This window comes from Pteronotus mesoamericanus, unplaced genomic scaffold (assembly GCF_021234165.1).
Source record: "Pteronotus mesoamericanus isolate MK-2021 breed Mesoamerican mustached bat unplaced genomic scaffold, CSHL_Meso_final scaffold_232, whole genome shotgun sequence".
In the NCBI taxonomy this organism is placed as follows: Eukaryota; Metazoa; Chordata; class Mammalia; order Chiroptera; family Mormoopidae; genus Pteronotus; species Pteronotus mesoamericanus.
The window spans coordinates 15,227,286-15,250,034 of NW_026555311.1; the positions used below are offsets into that span (position 1 = coordinate 15,227,286).

Sequence of the window (22,749 nt, forward strand, 5' to 3'; positions counted from 1 at the left end):
AATAATAGTTTGATTTTTCCATATAATTAAAAAAACAAACTTTACAAGTTTATTCTGTTGACAGCAAGATACCTGAAAACATTAGAAATGCTATTAAAAATATAGTTAAAAAGTTTAAAGGTAAAGTTGTTCTTTGGGTAAAAATTATATATATATAAATTTTATGTATAGGGTCTGGAAGAAATAAGGTCTGCTTGAATGTAGTTGGTAGGGTAATAATACGGGTGTAGTAATTTATACTTTTAATTGGAACATTTCACCTAAAACACCATATGGTATATTTGAATGTGATATTGTTATGTTACAGAATTACATGCTTATAATTTTGTAATAAAAAAGGGTGTTACTTGTGCTGGACACTACATCATAATATAGACTCTCTTCTTATAACACACACAAGAATAAATTAAAAATGAATCAAAGACTTAAATGTTAAACCCCAAATGATAAAAAATTGTAGAAGAAAACATAGGTGGCAAAATCTTGGACACAGCTCTTAGCAATATTTTATCAGATATATTTCCCCAGGCAAGGGAAACAAAAGAAAAAATAAGCAAATGGGACTATATCAAACTAAAAAGTTTTTGCACAGCAAAGGAAATCATCAACAAAATAAAAAGGCAACCCACTGAATGGGAAGACATATTCATTGATACATCTTATAAGGGGTTAATACCCAAATTTATAAAGAACTTACAAAACTCAACATCAAAAACACAACCCAATCAAAAAATGGCAAAGGTCCTGAATAGACACTTCTTCAGTGAGGACATACAGATGGCCAACAGGCATATGAAAAGGTGCTCAACATCACTAATCAGAGAAATGCAAATTAAAACTACAATGAAATATCATCTCACACCTGTCAAAATGGCTATCATCAAGAAACAAGCACTGGTGAGGATGTGGAGAAAGAGGAATGAATGCTTTTGCACTGTTGGTGGAAGTGCAGACAGGAGCAGCCATTGCGGAAAGTATTAAGGAGATACTTCAAAAATGGATCTGCCTTTCAACCCATCTACCCTACTTCTGGGAATATATCTGAGGAACCCAAAACACTAATTTGAAAGAACATAAGCACCTGTATGTTCATTGCAGCATTATTTACAATTGCCAAGATATGGAAGCAGCCCATGTGCCCATCAGTAGATGAGTGGATAAAACAACTATTGGACATTTACACAATGGAATAGTACTCAGCTATAAAAGAAAATTTTATCCTTTGCGACAGTGGTTGGGCCTGGAGAACATTATGTTAAGTGACATAAGGCAGTCAGAGAAAGAAAAATACCATATTATTTCATTCATATGTGGAATCTAATGAACAAACTGAATTAACAAGGAACATGGGGACAGATTCAAAGATGGAGAGCAGGAAGACAGAAGAGAGAGCTTAGGGAATGGAGGGATTGAGCAAGAAGGAAAAAGGACCCATGGACATGGACAATAGTGTGGTGATTGCTAAGGGAGGGGGGTATAATGGGACTAAATGCTAATGGAAAAAAATGCCATAAACATTAAATAAAAAATACAAACAGAAAACAAACAAAAAACCCCCCAAAAGTGTATTTGCTTCTTTCGTTTGAAGATCTAAGACTCTAAGACAGCTATTTTCAAACTTTTTCATCTCATAGCACACGTAAACTAATTACTAAAATTCTGTGGCACACCAAAAATATATTTTTTGCCAATCTGATAACAATATAGGTATAGTTTTGGTTCATTTACACCAGGTGGATATTGTGTGTTGCTGTTGTCATTTTTTCATTTGACAGCCTAAGGGAGAAGAGGTCAGTGCCCCTGACTAAATAGTCAGATATTGCATGTTTTAAAATTTCTTGTGTCACTGCAGTTGAAAATCACTATTCTAAGGTCTCCTCTTGTGTAATTCAAGGAAACAATTATATAAAGTCCTAGCATCTGCTCTTCCTACATCACACTCTACAAAATCTACCTAACCCTTTTTAAAAAGTCCAGTTTATATTCAATATTACTTTGTATGAGAGTCAGGTGTATCACTTTGTGGTTGGATAACCATACACTTTACAAACTGTCCCTCCCCCCACTATTTCCTGTACCCACGTGGCACCATACATAGTTATTACAATATTATTGACTATATACTACTTGGCCCTTAATTGAAATAACATTGTGTATCTCTGCTGAGTTGAGGATTTTATCATCTATGTTCATCAGGGATATTAGCATATAATTTTCTTTCTTTGTAGTGTCTTTTTGTGGTTTTGGAATTTCGATAGCTCTGGCCTCATAAAATGAGTTTGGGAACCTTCCTTCCTCTTGAATTTTATGAAGTAGTTTGAGAGGAGAGGTGTTAGTTCTTCTCAGAATGTTTGGTCAAATTTACCTGTGAGGCCATCCAGTCCAGGGCTTTCTTTTGTTGGGAGTTTTTTGATCACTGCTTCGTTTTCAGTAGGTGTAATCTGTCTATTCAGATTCTCTGATTCTTCCTGATTTATTTTTGGAAGATTATATGTTTTTAGGAATTTATCCATTTTTGTCCAATTTGTTGGCATATAATTGTTCATAATATTTTCTTACTGTACTTTGTATTTCTTTGGGGTCAATTGTTATTTCTCCTCTTTCATTTCTGATTTTATTTATTTGGGTCCTTTTTTTTCCTTGATGAGTTTGGTTAAAGGTTGGTTAATCTTGTTTATCTTTCCAAAGACCTAGCTCTTGGATTCATTGATTTTTTTAATATATATATTTTTAAGACTATTTCATTTATTTCTGCTCTAATCTTAATTATTTCCTTCCTTCTAGTCAATTAGAGCTTTGTTTGTTGTTCCTTTTCAAGTTCTTTTCATTGAGAAGTTAGATTGTTTATTTGAGCTTTTTTCTTGCTTTTTTGAGATAGGCCTGTAATACTATGAATTTTCCTCTCAGGAATGTTTTCCTAGTGTCCCACAGATTTTGGCATGTTGTGTCCTCATTTTCATTTGTTTCAAGGTATCTTTTGATTTCTTCCTTGATCTCATTGTTGACCCATTTATTGTCTAACAACATGTTATTTAGCTTCCATATCTTTGTGTGTTTTTCAGTTGTTCTTGTGATTGATTTTTTAGTTTCATAGCATTGTGCTTGATATAATTTCAGTCTTCTTAAATTTATTGAGATTTGTTTTGTGTCCTAGCAAAGTCCTGCTTCCTGGGCAAACTAGGACAGTGTGTCACCATGACTGTAATCATTAGGTATATAGCTATGAATAAAACAGAAAAATCTCTTCTCTCATGGAAATTATCAGTATAAACATTTAAAATTTTTGTGGTTTTATTTGAATTCAATATTTAATATTCACTTTTAGGCCATTGATGAAAGATTATAATTAATTTTGGAAAACTTCAATGAAGATTTAACATCTTAAATTAATGGGGCGATTGTGTATTTTGTTTTTTGTATTTTTATATAAATTTAAGTATTTTGCAATTAATTTTACATTTGTCTAGGTGAATTCAGTTAGAATTTTTGCTGTGTTCTGATAACAGCAGTCTCAGAACCAGCCTGAGCTTAACTTTTTTATCTTAGTTCTCATATCTATCTTACATACCTTAGTGTCTTTGTGAATTTAAATTGGAAGACATATATTTTTAAGTGTGTGATTAAACTGTACTTTTAATTGTGAGAAATATATACACAGAAAATATAAATTTATAGATTAAAAAGTGAATACTCAAGTCAAGAAATGTAATATTGCTAAAATTCCTTTCTGATCATAACCCTTTCCCTTTCCCCTATAGGTAAGTGTTATTTTGATTTTTATGGCAATTATTGTACTTCCTTGCTTTTCTATATGGATTTTTAAATCCTCTTGAAGTGATCCCTTTATCATAATGAAATATCTCTCTTATCCCTGGTCTGTCTTGTCTGATTTTAATATAGTCACAACAGCTTTCTTAGATTCACAGATGCATGTGTATCTTTTTTCATCATTTTATTTTGAACCTCTGTGTATTTATACTTTTTAAACTCTAGTTAGCTTTATGTATGTTTATTATTTTTTACAAATTATATTTTATTGTTTATTTTATTACAGTTGTACCAGCTTTCCCCTCTTTCCCCCATCTACCACCACAGCTGCCACCACACTCCATTAGGCAATCTCCACATCATTGACTATGTCCATGGATCATGCATATATATTCTTTGTCTACTCTAGTCCCTATGCTGTACTTTATATCACCATGACTATTCTGTAAGTGCCAACTTGTACTTCTTAATCCCTTCACCTTTTTCACTCAATCCCCCGACCCTCTATCCCATGTGACAACCATCAGAACATTCCCTGTATCTATGATTCTGTTTCTGTTCTGCTTATTGGTTTATTTTTTTCCTTAGAAACAATTACTAATAGATATGTATTTATTGTCATTTTATCATTCATATTTTTGATCTTCTTCTTCAAGAAGACTCTTTAACATTTCATATAACACTGGTTTGGTCGTGATCAACTCCTTTAACTTTTTCTTGTATGGGAAGCTCTTTATCTGTTCTTCGATTCTAAATGATGGCATTGTTAGGTTGAGTTATCTTGGTTATAAGACCCTGCTTTTCATGACTCTGAATATTTTTTGCCAGTCCCTTCTGGCCTGCAAAGTTTCTTTTCAGAAATCAGCTAACAGTCTTATGGGAGCTCTTTTATAGGTAACTAACTGCTTTTCTCTTGCTGCTCTTAAGATTCTCTCTTTGTCTTAACCTTTAGCATTTTAATTATGATGTGTCTTGGTATGGTTCCTCTTGTTTGGGACTCTCTGCATTTCCTGGACTTATATGTCTATTTCCTTCACCAAGCTGGGGAAGTTTTCTGTCATTTTTTCAAATAAGTTTCCAATTTCTTGCTTTCTCTGTCTTCTCTTTATGGCACCTCCAAGATGTGAATGTTGGTATGCTTGAAGTTATCCCAGAGGATCCTTACACCACCCTCATTTCTTTTGGGTTCTTTTTTATTCTTGCTGGATTTTTTTTTTAGATTTTATTTATTTATTTTTAGAGAGGGGGAAGGGAGGGTAAAAAAAGAGAGGGAGAGAAACATTGATGTGCGAGAGATACATCGATTGGTTGCCTCTTGCATGCCCCCAACTGAGGACCTGGCCCACAATACAGGCATGTGTCCTGAATGGGAATTAAACTGGTGACCTTTTGGTTTGCAGGCTGGCACTCAATCCACTGAGCCGTACCAGCTAGGGTTTTCTGTTCTGATTGGTTGTTCTTTGCTTCCTTATATTCCAAATCACTGATTTGATTCTCAGCTTCATCCACTCTACTCTTGATTCCCTATAAATTGTTCTTTATTTTAATTAGTGTATCCTTCATTTCTAACTGGATTTTTTTCTTTTTTTAATGCTGTTGAGGCCCTCACTAAATTCCCTGAGCATCCTTATAACAAGTTTTTTGAACTCTGTATCTAGGTGATTACTTATCTCTGTTTTGTTCTTTTTCTGGAGTTTTGTTCAAAAAATACTGTACCACTTCACATATGGTACATGAGCCTTACAACAGTGTGCTTACATTTCACTCATCTCCTCCTTTGTGCTAGTGTAACCATACATTTTACTTCTACATATGCATATAAATTGAAATGATTTTAGCTTTAAACAATCAACTGTTTTTTTTAAGGGATTAAAGATTGAGGAAAAAAACTTTTATTAACTCATATACAATTTGTTGTTAATCCCATGAAGTGGTAGTTTTTAGTTTAGAATTTTGTTTTGGGCCTTTTAATAGTACCTTCCCTTTGTTTTCTCATCATTTTCATTTTTCTTCTATTTTCTGATAATATATACTATTAGTTCTGATAGTATAGTATCAACAATTGAGGTTACTAAATGATTTTATATACTTTGAGTGCTTTTTCTCTGAAATCATTGGAATGTTACCTACTGGTGTTATGATTTTACTTTTGTAGGTGGCTATGCACCATTCCTTTCTTTGACTGCCAGAGAAAGTACTTTTGCAGTTGCCTCTGGCACTGAGAAAGCTGTTCCAGGTCCAGGACACTATAATATTTCAGAAAAACAGGTAAATTTAAAATAGTAATCATATTGTAATTATTTAAGTTAATAAAAATTATGCTTTCATTCTTTAATAAACTGTTAAGTCAATTGTCATTTTGTTTTCTCTTAATATTATCTTTTCATTTCAATCTACATTTTATAATTAGAGAAAGTAAATGTGTTTGATGTTGGTTCTTTTGTTGGGTGTTCTTTATTATTCCACATATTCTGTAAGACATAACATATTATTACATACTTTGTGGTCCTTGAGACTCTTGAATGAGAGAATAAAACTATTGAATGAGAGTTGTGCAAATAGTCAAGATATGTAGACGAGGGATAGAAATAGAGTGAAGATATGCATACTGTGGAGGAAACATATTACCATTGACTCATCTCTCTCCTAATTCTATACAATCTCAAAAGTGTGTGACAAGAATATTTTTGATGGTCCATTAATGTTCAAAAACAGTGGCTGTAACTCCATTACCTTCATAATCATGAATATCATCTTCTACTCTTTCCACATAAACATTGCGTTCTTACATAATGACTCCTAGCTGGCCCTACCAGACTTCTATCTCCCCTCCTGAAAACCAAGATGCAGTCATTGATACCTTAATTTATGCATTAGACTTCCTGAATTAATAACAGCAACCATTCTGTCAGGAATTTTTGTTTGTAAGCAATGAAATAGATTTTTAAGACATATATCAGGTTTACAATTAAAGTTTCATAGGAAAGACACTTTGGTAGCTCATAGACTTACAGGAAGATTGAACAGTCAAGTCTTAAGAAAGGATAGGGCTAAGACAATTCTAAGTATTTCAATACTAGGAACTTCTGCTTCATTTAATAGGGAACTGCCATTAGATAACATACTTCTTTAACCCACCTACCCTTCCTTCCTTCCTTCCTTCCTTCCTTCCTTCCTTCCTTCCTTCCTTCCTTCCTTCCTTCCTTCCTTCCTTCCTTCCTTCTTTCCTTCCCTTTCCTTCCTTCCTGTTTTTTGTTTCTTTTCATATTTTATGTGTGACTCCACTGAAGATTAAAATTTCCAGTAGGGAGAATCTGATTGATCCAGTTTCATTATGGAACAATATCTCTACTTCCTGGGATAGAAGATAATGTATTTGCAAGCTCCTTTAAAACCACAGATCATTTTGTTTATTTTGTTCATATAAATGAAATCATGTGGTATTTTTCTTTCTCTGGCTGCCTTACTTTACTTAGCATCATAGATACAGAGAACAGACTGACAGCTATTAGAGAGGAAGGGTTTAGGGGGCTGAGTGAAAAAGTTGATGGGGTTAAGCTAAAAAAACCCCCAAAAATCACAGACACAGACAACAATATGGTGATTACCAGAGGAAGAGGGACATGGTGGGAGGTAGAAGAGGGATAAATGGTGATAGAAGGTGACTAGACTTTGGGTGGTGAACACGCAATACAGTATACAGATGATATATTATAGAATCGTACACTTGAAACATAGAATTTTATTAACTTATGTCACCCCAATAAATTCAATAAAAATTAAAATATTTTAAAAATCCCACAAAATATAGAAAGGGGCACATTTGTCTCAAGGGTGATGAATATGCTGTTTTGAGCAGGTAAGAGAAAAGATGCTGGACAGATTAAAACAATAAATTTCCATTACATTTCACCCGTTGACTTCTCAGTTCTATTCTGTCTCATGCAGACAATACACACACAGGTGTTCTTCATACACACACATACACTTATAAAGTGCATATATGTAATTCATAAAATACCATTATTTTACATATAATTTTCAAGTATACCTTCCCAGAAGGAGCCAAACTAATGTCTAGCTACTGCATTCAGAGATGGCATTACAGTGTCACTACCAAATGAATCCTGGAGCTCTAGATTAAGGCCATTTTTTCCCCTATTCTTTCACATTTCTATATCATTATTCTGTAACTTATAGATTGATTGGTAAATATAACATGAGATATTATAATAGTGGTTAGGACTATAGGTTCTGGAGCTAGACTGCTTATATTCAAGATCTGTCTCTGCCACTGACTAACTGTGAGACTTAATCTTAACTGTTTAATCTCCTTAATAGTTTCCTCATCTATTAAATGATAACTTTGTAGGGTTTTTCTAAGGACTAAATATGTTAGTAAAATTTAGAATAGTGCCTGACTATAGTTAGCATTCAGTTAATTTTAGCATTATTAGTACTGTCATTTTACAAAAGAAAAGGGAAAGTGATGTAGGAAGCAAGGAAATATGGATAGGAACCTATTTTATTTCTGTAACTGATTAAGAGGCTGTAGGTAGCTGAAGATTTTTCCATTATGTATTCCATGTTCACCATCTTTTCAACAAAGATTTTTATCTGGTAGAGTTCTTAGCTTGTTGGGGCGATCAGAATGTTTAGTTCTAAGGAGCCTGACCTCATGATTCTCAGGCTTGTTTCACCTTTCAATAAACTTGCTTTTAGTATTTTCACTGGGTATTGTAGTGTGAGGAAACTGCAGGATGTCCCTGTTTTCATCCCACCTTGGCTTTTAATAGTCCTGTTTTTCAGTCCTGGTCAAGTTAATCACCTTAGTTAATGCACTAACCTCCTTTTTGCTTGGTAGCATAAAGAGCCTGGAATGGTCAGTTGATGGTCTCAACTTCCAATTCAGTGGAACATCTGTTGCTTCTCACTGGGGTCTTAAAAATTCCAGAATCCTAGAGCTTAGAGGACAAAAAGCAGACAATTCGATAGTCGGTCATTAAATGTAATCATTAGAAGTGTCAGTCCTGCTTCTACTCCATGGTCCCCAGACTAACGTTTTATGGGTGTATGGCCTTGCTAGTTCTACCACTAGTTCCAATATTAAAACTTATATGTAACTCCAGTATTCCAAGAGGCAAAGGAAGTAAAATATACAATAAGTAGATTTTGAACTTGTTAAATATGATGAGCGTCAGATGTTGGAATATTATTTTATATTAATACTGGTTTTAATCAATTCCATATGAGATAATATAAAGTGCAATTTAGATCAAATTTTATTTTATTCCAAATTGGGTATATTTCTTGGATTTCAAGAATAAGGAATTAAGATTTCTTTTTTGTATAGTGAATGATCTAAAAAAAATAGTTCTGGAAGTCTCTATTTTTCTTCTTAAAACTGTAAAGCATGCCAGAAGAAGATAGATTTCCTTGGTTTAAAAAAATGACTAATAATGTTTTTACTCAATTGCTGATGATTTTTTTGGCAGTTTTAGGCCAAACTATTGCAAAACTTAAGTTCAAGAGGTATGAATTTATCACACTGTTTAAAAAGTAAAGTTCATTTCATTTTAAATGGATGAATTAGGAAATGTTTGTAATGTGATATAGTTTATGTATTAATTCTGTAGAAATGAAAGTGATAATCTTATTGGAAATTCATGCAAGTATTTAACAACTTTTTAAAAAAATTTTCTTTTGGAAGCATTGGTTGGAAGCGTATAGTTTCTATCAGCAATTACTTAGTAAATATTATTTAGAGACTTCAAATAAAATTAAAAAAAAAACCCTAAAATTGTCAGCTGTACCTGTGAGAGCCTGCCTCCACTGTAAAATACAAAATACTTGAAGCTTTGTAAAGTAGAACATTTAGGAATTGAAACTGTGTATCCTACTTTCTCTTTCTATTTTCTGTATCTCTTAATAGTTGTTTCACTTCGATTATGGTTGTCAGGGGTGGAGGTTGGGTATACTTTTTGCCGTTATAGCTTCTACCTAGTTAGGGGCAAAAATCAGTTTTGCTTTGTTTCCTTTAGCATATCTGAAACATGCCAAGTTTTTTTGAAAGGAAGTTTGCTTAGTAGAAAAGAGCATAATGAAATTGAATGAAATGGGGGAGAAGAATTAACTTTACAAGATTCAGGTTTCTGATCCTTTAATAGATAATTGCTTATTAAGTCACTTACCTTGTCTGTTCATATCCTGTTTCCTAGGCATCTCACTTCATAGTGTCAGTACAGATTTCACTTATGTTTTCTGTTCATGCTCTTTTCCAGTTTCTGATCTGTCTCTGCTTGGCAGGTACCATCTTGTTTTTTAGTACATGGGAATAGTTATAGGTGTGGGATCTTTTTTCTGGGTATAGAGAAATAGTTTCTTTCATATTTTTTATTAGCTAGGCCTAGGAATAGATGTCCACATTAAGCTTGATGTTTGATCTGGGTGATACCTCTCACTAGGGCTGAATAATAAGATATATGATGCAGTACGTGCTTTCATCCTTCAGATGAGACCCTGCTCCTGTAATGTTGGGGGGTTGCTGACAATATAATAACTCATCAAGTAACTATAGCGATTAGACAAAAGCCAGTACTCAAGAGGTATTAAGACCATTTTCTCACAGGTTTTCATATAAAATATATAATTATTTGGTAATATGTTTTTGGAGTCACCTGATATATGGCAGTTTTTTTGTAAACTCTTATAAAATCAGTAGAATTCATAATTATGTAATATAAGTAATCTGAAGGAATTCTAGTTAATTTGTACATAGTTTAAAAAAAAAACATTATGTTACTAGGAAGATCTGAGTTGGGGGCCCCCTCTCCTTGCTTCTTGTCTCACTCACAAGAGAAGAATTCCGGTGAGGGACAACCTGTATAATGGAAATAAGATAGAAAGTTTATTTATGAAATACACTTGAGTATGAAGCTGCAAGCTGGCACCCAGCTAGTGAGTGCCCCAACTATAAGGGTTTTAAGTGTTTTATTCTTGTGACCAGCTTTTAGGTTCCCCCTCCCCACGTCCCCAGGCCTTGGGATTTATATATATATATATATATATATAGAGAGAGAGAGAGAGAGAGAGAGAGAGAGAGAGAGTCAAAGGTTTTCTTTCTCAGATAGTGGAAATGATACAGAATTTTAGGAGTTCACCTCCTCTTGTGCTATCATGGTTTATCTTGTGAGTTTCGGAACACCTGGCAAAGAGATGACCGGGCTCAGGGCTGCTGAATTAATGAGATGTATCTCCCTCCCCCTCTCTCCCTTGGTTTGCTATCTATCCTGCCTAACAATTATATCATTTTTTAATCTTCTGTTATAGTATTCAGTATAAACTCAAATTGTTGTTTAAGTTCTAAGATCATAGAGACCATAGTAGTAATGGCTTTCAAATAATCAAATTTTGAGGAGGGTTTCTTTTTTTCACATGATTAATTTTTTATGTAACTTGTAATTTTTTTTGCAGAATAATTAAAATATATTATTATATATCCAATATCTTTAAACATAAGAATTATGATCTTATTAAAACAGTAATTAAGTAGTGAATCAGCTATTTAATAATATAATTTGACTGATTTTTTAAAAGAAGACCTCTGTGTTATTTCTTAAAAACTGAATGAAGCTAAATAAGAAGCAAACTAGAGATAAGCTCAGTTAATAGTGATTGTGAACTATTGACATGTTCATAGCATCTGAAAAGATCTTTTGGTATAACAGTGACTTAAAAAAACTTATCTGATCAATCAAATGCTAATCACTATTATGAATCATCTTTTGAGCCACTGCACTATGACTGTTTATAGAAACTAGTATGATGTTATTTTATCTTAATTAATATTCTGATTATAGAAAATCCAGATATGTGGCATGGAAGATTTTTCTCAGTGACTTCTTTACAATAAAAAAAAGTGTAAAACTAATCTGAGCATAAAACCAAGCTTGCCAGTAAACCTACATAAATATCCCTAGAAATGACCAAAATGTTATTCACAAAAATACTTAATCCTAAGCAAGTTGGTAAGTTTTGCATTTTCCTTGCAATATGAATACCAGAATTTGTAACTCATTTCAGAGTTACAAATTCTCCAGGAGCCTGTAAATATATACTCTTTATTCTTGCTTCACAGCTTTGGAGACTCCTGATTCCTATTCTAAAACTGAGTTTTGCATTCTCTTAGAGTGTTCTAAGTACAATACATTTTAGTTTGAGTTCAGAGTTAAAACTGACAGCTGTCATTGTCATTTTCTCTTATCCTCTTTTACTAGAACTATGGCTTCAGTCAAGAGCCTTAACTTTCTCAGGTTGGATTTTAAAACTATTTGTACATGTTAATATATAATATTTATCATATAGGTATTAATGATAAAGAACTTCCTTCTTTTAATTATTTCATATTTTTTCTCTTCAATTCAGTATAATGTAAAAGGAGGCCATAGTCTACAAAACCGAGAGAAACGTTTTAAGACGTTTATTTCTGACAGTCCAGGGCCAGCAAGCTATGATCTGTCTTGTCTTGGAACATTAGATATCATAAAGAGAAAAGTACGAGAGGCTAAAGAACATCTTCAATCAGTAGGTTGAAATTTTAAAGTATGCTTCTAATGACATTCCTTTTAGTTAAAATAAAGTAGAAATGGTTCAGTGTTTTCTGTGATAAGTATATTTAAAAAACCTTACTATAAAAGTTAGTAGGTTTATTAGTATCCATATTGTAGTTATTTATAGTTAAATGAATACTTGATTTTATAAGCTTGACTTTTAAACTGTATTACCATCTGACTTCTATTTTGCTTTTGATAAATCTTTAATCACTTCCAATATCCATGGTGAACAGAAAGTAAGGGAGATTTTAAAAAAATACCTGGATGAGATGTATATATATATATAGAGAGAGAGAGAGAGAGAGAGAGAGAGAGACAGAGACAGAGAGAGAGAGAAGGAGAGAGGAAACTCTGTTTAAGTAGTTAATAAAACAGTGAAATTTGAAACATGATTGTTGAAATAAAAGGCTTAAAATTTATATAGGAGAGATATATAAGGAACTATTAATGCAAAATGAAATTTGACAGGTGCAAAGTGAATGACCTCATAATTAAATGGCATAGGAATTTAAAGGAGGAGTACTGTATTATGAGGAAGTATAGTTTATAGAGGATTAATAGAGGAGGTTGGCTTTGAAGAATATGCATTTAGGCATGGAGAGTTAAAGATAAAGAGGTGGGATCTTACAGAAGACAATGAGAAGATTATTTGACTGAAATGAGGAATTTGTGTAGAGGATTAGCAGATAATATGTTTGAAAAGGTGTGTTGGTGTTATAGAAATGAATGATTTTTCCACCAAAGGCCTACCCCTTTGAAATAAATAATATCATCTAGCAGATTTTGGTCATGGTTTCTTGTTTCCCTCTTATCTTACCATAACTCCTTCACATAGCTTATACCAATTAAATTTGAATTAGTTTTCTGTTTGTTTAGGGGGATATATTTTAGGGTTCAGTACTCAGTTGAATAATGTCAGTGCGATGACAATGAGGTTAAGTTTTATAAGTGTATTTAAATACCAGCTATTTCATGTGTGGGGACGTGTAAATGTTTATTTACTCATGCAAGGGTCTATCAAACATTTTTTGAGTTGAGTGATTATGTGTACCAGACATAATGCCAGTCACTGAATATGCAGGAGACAAATCACTGTTCATTGGGATCAATAATTTTAATAATAAAGTAATGAGTGAAATTCAATACAAAAAGTTGATGAAATGATATTTTAATAAACATATATCATAATAAAATGTTCACTAGTAGCCCAAAAAAGAGATTTTGGAGGGAATAGGGATATTACAGTTGAACTGCATCTTTATGGACTCACTGAGTAGTTAAAAAGAATCAGAAATAAACACTCTAGAAGAGAAAACAACATGAATAAAGACTGTGGTATTTAATGACATGGTGTGTTCAGAGAGAACAAAGTTCTTTGCAATACTTGGAGTACAGGATGTAAGGAAGAGGAGTAGGAATAGAAGATGGAGAGGATATAGGGGCTGTATTTTGGAAACTCTTGACATCGTGCAAATACTTTTTGAAAGTAGTGAGTATAGGGGAAGCCATTCAATACTTCCCTGTTTTAATTTGGTAATCAATCAGTCTCATTAAGTATCACCAAAATTATTTAATTGTTTCTCTAATGATGAAAACATTCATCCAGTGATAGTATGTTTAAAACATAATTATATATTGGGCATGTGGGCAACAACTGTAAAATTTATTTATTTGTTTATTTAGAAACTATAGAGGATCAATATGTTCTTAATAGTGAATTTTCCAGATAACTAAATCATTTAAATGTCTGCATTTTGATACATTTTTATACTAGTGTTTTTAATACATGGAACTCTTTCCTGTTTTTATTTATTAATAAATTATAAAATATTTTTTATGTAAGGAAATTTTGAAAAAAGGGATAATCGTCCTAAAACGCCAGACTGTAACATTAATATTCTGTTAGTTTTTGTATAGCTTCTTTCAGTATTAAGTCATGTTATGTTGTGAATTTATGCACATATATAATTTCATATAACTTACATAGCTGTAGTAATAATACAATTTTATCCTTTTTTCCATTTAGCATTATGTCATAGACATTTTTCTTGCTACATAGTTGCATTATTAGTTTATAAAGGGGGCCAGTATTATGGAGATAAATCAGGAGCTGGGAAGGAATGAAGTTGGGAAATGTTACAGAAAATGAGTTCATTTCCACCTGGCAGATAATATGATAGCATGCCACAAGTAATGTTGATTGGTGATGTGACCATAGGAATGAATGCCTGTTGTTATTACTTGCTTTATTAAGCAAGATAAATAACAAAGCCAAGAAAAGGAGACTTTGTCTCTGAAGGTGGCTTTAATAATAATGGTATCTTGGTTTATATGATGAGGTGAGACTTGAATTCACTCCCTTAGATTGCTTTTATAGAACAAACATTTTTGATTTATATTTGGAACTCATTAAGCCCACATTTAATAGTTGCCTATTAGTAAATTTTAATATTTGGTTCTTCATTCCTACTCGCCTTTGATTAAATAATATAAAAAATTTTTTTTACAGAAACTTTCAAGGTCACCTTCAATTTTCAAATGTGTTAATGTTCCTTCAATTCCTTCTCATGGACAGTCATATGGTTATCATATTAATGAGGATGACAGTATTATAAAAAATTTTCCACCTGCTAGTGATAGCACATTAGGTCCAGCATACTATAAACCTCAATTTGTAAGTATAAAGCATTTCATATTGACAATTGGAAAGCTATTTATGATTATGCATGTTTAGTCAATGTAACACTAACTGTGGTAACAAATAGACCCCCAAATATTAGTAGCTTAACACAATAGAAATCATTTTTTCCTCAACTGTATGGGCAACCCTTGTTAGGAGATTTTCCCTTCATGTAGAGATTCAAGAACACAGGTTTATTCCATTTGTGTTACTGTCATCCCCGGAGTTTTGTCCTCTGTATCCAGCAGGCAGAAGGGGACAGAGGATGGAGGACTGCTAGTGAGAGGTTTTTGTAGGCCAGGCCTGAATGTTGAAGCTTTGTCTCATGGACACACTTAACTGACAAGGAGGCTGGGGCATGTAGTCTTAATCAAGGAAGAAGAGAAAATAGGTTTAACTTACTAGAAGTCTCTGCTATAATGTATAATCATATGCAATACATAGATATTCTTTTCCTGAATTTGAAAGTGAAAAAGAGCATTTTATTTATAAAATAATTTGATAATTTGAATCTGATAGTATATTATTTATTTCATAAATGATTGTAAAACAAGATAAGGAAATTCTCAGATTAAAATATCAAACATAGTATATCAGATCCATATCATCCAGGTTTAAATTTCAAAACTGGTCAGAGTTGAAGCAAGATTTCATTCAGCCAATTGAAAGGTATGAGTTATCGATGAATATAGATAATAGGTATAGATGGATGATATGTCTGGTTTTACTTAATTAGAAGAGTGAAATATATAGTGCTTTGAGCTTGTTGTATTATCATGCTTTTATGAAATCTGGAAGAAGTAATCCTAGTGAGGAAAATGGCAAAAATTAAGCATAGATTGAAGGAGAGGCAGAAGAGACACCTTGTGCAAAGAATAGGTACTCTCAGGATTTGGCTTGACCTTCACTACCAATAGTTTTTGTTAGTTTATTGTCTCCAACTTGGGGCTTAGTTAGGCTCAAGCACCTTCAGAAATCATCTGGTTTGTTGCAATAGGTATACGAAGGTATTCTTGGGTCTTAGATACTTTGAATTATTAAAAGTATTTTTCTTAAAATACTTTATTGTAATTTATATTATTACACATTTAATAGTACAAACATAATAAAATATATCCATATACACACCATCACATATAACACATAAAATTTTGTCGCACTTGATTTAGATATATTTTAAAATATATATATTATTATAATTATTAACCTACCTAATTTTCCTCCCTTCATTCTTTTCCTTTGTTAAAGTAAACACTAAATCTCTATTACATACATGGATAACTATATATTGTTGTATGATTTAAAAATATGAGTAAATGGTGTCATTTGGTACAAAGATATTAGACCTAATTCACTCATTGTTTCCAGTTAGTAAGGTTCTTTTTTTAAAAAAAATTTGTATTTTAAAATAGTTTTAGACTGATATAAAAGTTACAAGCATAATAAAAAGAATTCTCATATACCATTCACTCATATCTTGAAGTTAATACTTTATCCCATTGCCTTTAGCATTTTTCTCCCTATACATTTATATTATTATTTTTATTAAATTAGAGAGTATGTCTAAGACATGATGCTCCTTTATCCCTAAATACTTCAATGTTAATTTTCCCAGAACAAGACATTTTCTTTTGTAACCATAATACAATGATCAAAATCAGGAAACTTCTTTTTATGTAATATTATTATCTAATTTATAGATCTTTTGAAAATATTACTAATAACCTTAATGATCTTAAGTTTTTTTTTTGTCCGAGTCCAGTTTGGAACAGTTTTTCAGTCTTTGTCTTTTGTAACCTTAAGTTTTTGAAGAGTACAGGTTATTTATTTTGCAGACTACGTCTCAGTTTTGGGATTGTGCAGAGATCTGTTCAGAAAACACCCAGCCATTTTTAATATAATGAGAACGGTTTGCATGACATTGATGTACCCTGGCAGCCAAGGAGAGTGGCCTGGAATGTGCATGTGTGAACAATGATGACTTTACACTGTACTAGTCATTGGGGGCAATAGATGCCATTGAGTGAGAATGTATACTGTGTGGCCATCACATTCAAAATGGCTGAGCGAGTAGAGCAATGAATCTTCATCAAATTTTGTGTTAAGCTTAAACATTCCTTCACAGAAACTAGTTGGATGATACAGAAGGCCACAGCTGCAGGCAAGTGGTGATTGGCAGCTTCATCATAACAATGCACCCTGTCTTGCATTATATCTCGTGAGTGGTTCTTTTGTAAAACATCAAATCACCCAGGTAACTGAGACCCCCTACAACCCAGATGTGGCACCCTGTGACTTCTGGCTTCTCTCAAAACTGAAATCACCTTTGAAAGGGAAGAGATTTCAGACCATTGATGAGATTCAGGACAATACAGCAGGACAGCTGATGGCAATTGGGAGAACTGTGTGAGGTCCCAACGTGCCTACATTGAAGGGGACTGAAGAGTCATTGCCATACGTACAATGTTTCTTACATATTGCATTTCTTTCAATAAATATCTCTGTGGTTCATATTACATGGCTGGACCTTCTGGACAGACCTCGCATTTTCTCATGATTAGAATAAGTATATATGTTTTGGCAGGAATTCTATAGAAGCAATGTATCCTTCTCAGTATACAACATAAAAAGCACAGGATGTCCATCTTGTAATTGGCATTGTTAACTTGAGGTGGTGTGTTCCAGTTTAATTTATTGTAAAGTTACTATTTTTTAATATTTATAAATATTTTAGGGGAGTTACTTTAAGAATAAGTTAATACTCTATTCTTGATCAAGCTCTCACTAATATAACATCAATTGATGACACTTGAATCATTTTACTGTGACATCTATCTAATGGTGATTTTCTAACTTCATTTTTTTTAACATTTATTTGCTGGTGCTTTACTATAAAGAACTTTTATCTTTTTTCTCATTTATATATTAATATGAGTATGGATTCAGAATTCTTATTTTACTGAAAGGGTTATAATTTATTCTTCATTATTTATTTTGAGGTTAAATTACTTGAGATCTGACTTTTGGGAGGCCTTTCAAAACAGCTTCTTGTGTCTTTTTTGACATATTGCCATCATTCTTTAAGCATTTCCTTACCTTGCAGCACAATAAGGCATTTCAGGTTCACCTCATTTCTTTCCCCGCTCCGTCCTTGGAATCAGCCATTCCTTTAAGAAGCCCTACTTCCATTTAGTAGAAAATGCTGTTTTCAAACAAAATCAGTGCAGCAAGTGCATGCATTGCTACTCGGTTGTCATTTCTTTCAGGCATCCTCAATGAAAAACATTAGAAATATATACTTATTTCTTCTCTATCTGTTAAAACTGAGTTTTTATTGATACCTTTGATTTCAATTCAACACCACAGGTTAATCTAGTCTTTCTTTTTTTATTTTTAAATTCCTTTTTCCCATGATAACCCTGGTTCTTCTTATTCTAAATATATTTACTTATTTTCTCAATCCTATAAAATTCTGAAAGTAGTTACAGAATTGCTAACCCACCCTGCAAAAAACAGACTTCAGAAGGTACAAAGCTCTTACCTCTGTGTGACCTTGAGGCTTTATACAAGCAGGAAGTGAAGCCTACAGCAAACTTTCCTACTTGAGTGTTAAAAGTGTGCCTCAGCACATACACAGGGCACCTCTGCAAAGATTGAAGATTTATTGGTTCAAGGAATTTAAGGAGACCTCTCTCCAACCATTACCTGACTATTCAGCTAACCAGTCTGAGGCTTCAGTGGACACAAATGACAAGTACTGAATTTAAAGAATTAGTCCAGGAAAGTCACTAAACAAACAAACAAACAAAACTTCTTTGGGGTAAGGGAGATTCTGATTTTCAGAGTTGCCAAAATCTATCATTTAAAATGTACAGTATTCAACAAAAATTATGAAACATGCAAGGAATAACAACAACAAAGTAATGCTTTAAAAATTCTCTCATTACTTTTAATATATCTCAAAATTTTATTCTTGCTTTAAAATTATACTTTTATATATACCATTTTTAAAAGATTTTATATATTTATTTTCAGAGAAAGGGAGGGAGAAAGAGAGGGAGAGAAACATCAATGTATGGTTGCCTCTTCTGCAGCCCCAACCAAGGGCCTGGCCCACAACCCCAGCATGTGCCCTGTCTGGGATTGAACCAGGGACCCTTTGATTTGCAGGCTGGCACTCAATCCACTGAGCCACACCAGCCAAAGCTATATGCCATTTCTTTATTTTGGAATAATATGTCATGTATTAGAAGGCCAGAATAATGCCTCCAAGCTTCCCCAGACATACAAAACCTTTTCACATATGGATAAACATTAGTTTGACACATAACAGTTGATTTCATTATGGCTAAGTTATTATTAATAGAAGACCAAAATAAGAAGAAAATTTATCCCACAATTTTAATAAGTCCAACTTATTTTATGATTTATTTTAGCAATTATTAAGTCAATCCAGCTTGTATTTATTAGAATAAAAATCTAGATCTAATTTAAGAAGACATATAAAATAGATTTATACATATATTAAAGACTAAGTACTTAGTCCTAAAGACTAAGTTCAACAAGAAGATGCAACAAATTTAATTTGAATTCGAGAGAAATCATGATGGTGCAGGAGGGAATGGAAGTCACACTGACCTCCTCCCAGGACCAATCTGGAATTACAACTAAATTGTGGAGAAATAATCTGGAACAAACAACTGAACAATAAGGAGAGAGAAGCCTTATAACCTTGGACAGAAAGAAGAATCAGCTTAAGCACAACCTAACTGGTATGTAGTGCAGTAGAGACTCGAGAAGGGGGACAGGAGCAACCATGGGCGGCAGCACCAGAAGGATATTGAAACAGCCAGTTGGATCCCCATGAGAAGAGCAGGATCTAAACTAAATGTGGGGATCTCCAGCCTACAGCACCTGAGCCCAAAAAGTACACAGATGATAGCCAGCTGTGAAAAGCTGCTGGGTTGCTCTCTGCCAGAGATGGGCAGCTGGAGACACAAAGATCCTTTTACAGGGCCAACACGTAAAATTTTATTAGCACCCACTTACCGTGGTCTCAAGCAAAGGTGGGGGCAAAGTCCGCTGGAGATGCCTGAAGAGAGACTGGAACAGAGGCTTTGGGGAGAGAACTGAGAGAGGAGCCAGCAGAGATCCCGGTGCTGACTCATCCCCCATGTGGCAGCAGCCATCTTGCTCAGGCAGACCACTCCCCTAAGTGGCAGCAGCATGAGAGGACCCAATAACCCCACCCTTAGAGGGACTCTGCCATGCCCTGAGGTTTCTAAGCCTGACTGTTGAGTGCAGAGTGACTAGATTAACTGAAGGAGACGGACACAGAGAGTCGATTCCTGGAAGTCTCAAACAGACTGCATTAGGTCAAACAGAGTCAACATCTGGCATCATCAGAGACAGATTCAGAAAGCAAAAACAGCGGTCTTCTGCCACAGAAGTTCACACCACAAAGTCAGGAAATCAAAACAGATCAATTTAAGAAGCAGAAGCAAAGAAGAAAAGTCTCACAACTAATAGGAAGACAAAGAAACACCCCCCAGTCAAAGGGAAAGGAGGAATCCTCAGAAAGAGAACTAAATGAAACAGAGGCAAGTAAACTATCAGATACTGAGTTCAAAATAATGGTTCTAAGGAAGCTCAATGAGCTCAGTGAGCTCAGAGAAAATTACCAAAAACTACAGAGAAACTATGAAGAACTTACTGCAAACTATGTCAGCATAAATAAAGACAGAAAATATCAATAAGACACAAGAGGAAATGACGAATACAGTTTCTGAATTGAAGAACACAATAGAAGGAATCAAAAGCAGGCTAGATGAAGCCAAGGACTGAATCAGTGTGCTAGAGGACAAGGTTGAAAAAAGCTCCCAGAAAGAGCAAGAAAATGAAAAAAAGACTGAAAAAGAATGAAGAGGTGTTTAGGGAAATGCGGGACAACCTGAAATGTAATAATATCCATATAATAGGGACACCAGGAGAAGAAGAGGAACAAGGGATAGAGAACCTGTTTGAAAAAGTAATGATGGAAAACTTCCCCAGTTTGAGAAGAGAAAAAGTCATACAAGTCCAGGAAGCAGAGGGTCCCATTCAAGAGGACCCCAATGAGGCCCACTCCAAGACAGATCACCATTAAAATGGCAAATATGAAAGACAAACAGAGAACCCTAAAGGAAGCAGGGGAAAAATATGTGGTAACACATAAGGGAGCCCCGGTATGGCTAGCAGCTGACTTTTCAACAGAAACATTACAAGCCAGAAGGGAATGGCAAGAAATATCCCAAGTAACAAAAAACAAAGGCCTGCAACCAAGACTGCTTTACCCAGGAAGTCTCACAATTAAAATGGAAGGCAAAATAAAGAGTTTCCCTGACAAAAGATGCCTAAAAGAATACACCTTCACCAAAGGTGGAACTAAAGGGACTGCTTTAAGAAGATGAAGAAAAAGAGTCTATGAATACCCAGTTCCCTTCACAGTCACCAATTCTTGATATTACCAATGTGTTCAAGACTTATTAATCTGATTGTGACAATGATGTGTTATGTTAATTGTTACTTCATCATTTGTTGAGATCAAACCTGCTTATGTATATTCCTTGCCTATTTCTATGATTTTAAAAAAGCTTTAAATGCCTTTTTTTGTATTCTTTATCCTTTTTTTGATTAAATGTTTATCGAATTTTTTTTCTGTAAAACCCCCCAAAAACTATTAACCCTTTTTTAGATGTATTGCGAATACTTTCCTATTCTATAACTTGTCCTTTAACTTTTCTATATGTATATCATTGTATAGTCTTAAATGTTTAATATAGTCATATTGTCAATATTTTACTTTATAGCTTCCAGGTTTCGATATTTTACTTTAGGTTAAGAAAAATCTTATTTTGTATTTTCTCCTAAAATTCCTTAGATTTTACATGTTTATTTTTAACTCTTCTGAATATTTTTTGTATAATGTGTGAAATAGGGCTCTGTATTTGTTTTATTTCAAGTAATAGTGGTCCATGCAACTTACTTGTTTAATAAGCCTTATTTTCCCCACTGATTTGAAATATCAGTTTAATCATATATTACATTGTTAGAGAGAGATATACATTTGTTTCTAGAATGCTCATTTTATTTTCTTGATCTACTTGATTATTTCTGTGCTGGTGTCATGTTGCCTTAATTGCTGAGACTTTATAATGGATTTAAATTTATTAATATTTTATAATGGATTTTGACTTTTAAAAAATAAATAAAATGAAGTTGCATTTAATAAAGAAAAGAAAGAAAAGAAAGAGAGAAAGAAAGAAACAAAGAAAGAAAGAAAGAAGAAAGAAATCCTACCTTTTGAGACAACTTGGATGGAACTGGAGAATATTATGCTCAGTGAAATAAGCCAGTCGGTGAAAAACAAATACCATATGATCTCACCTATAAGTGGAAGCTATTCAAGAAAATACACTAACGAACAAAATAAACCATAGGCATGGGGACATGGAGCAGACTTAAAGTGACCAGAAGGGATGGGGAAGGAGGACAATAGTGGAAAGAAGGAGAAGGGACTAGACAGAGAACGTGTATGAATGACCCATGGACATGGACAACAGAGTGAGAATTGACTGTGCAATTGGCGGGGAGTGGCGGCTGGTGGAATGGGCAGAGAAGGGCAAAGGGGAAAAAATTGAGACAACTGTA

The 22,749-nt window shown here is 33.6% G+C and overlaps 1 protein-coding gene across 1 annotated transcript in view; it reads left to right on the forward strand.

The window, feature by feature from the left end:
• The window catches only part of STPG2 (sperm tail PG-rich repeat containing 2), a 119,004-nt gene that overhangs the window by 3,090 nt on the left and 93,165 nt on the right, over nt 1–22,749 (forward strand). The window contains exons 2-3 of the mRNA XM_054591573.1: nt 5,924–6,036; nt 14,890–15,054. Of these exons, the coding sequence (XP_054447548.1) occupies nt 5,924–6,036; nt 14,890–15,054 (278 nt within the window). The remainder of the gene's footprint in view (nt 1–5,923; nt 6,037–14,889; nt 15,055–22,749) is intronic.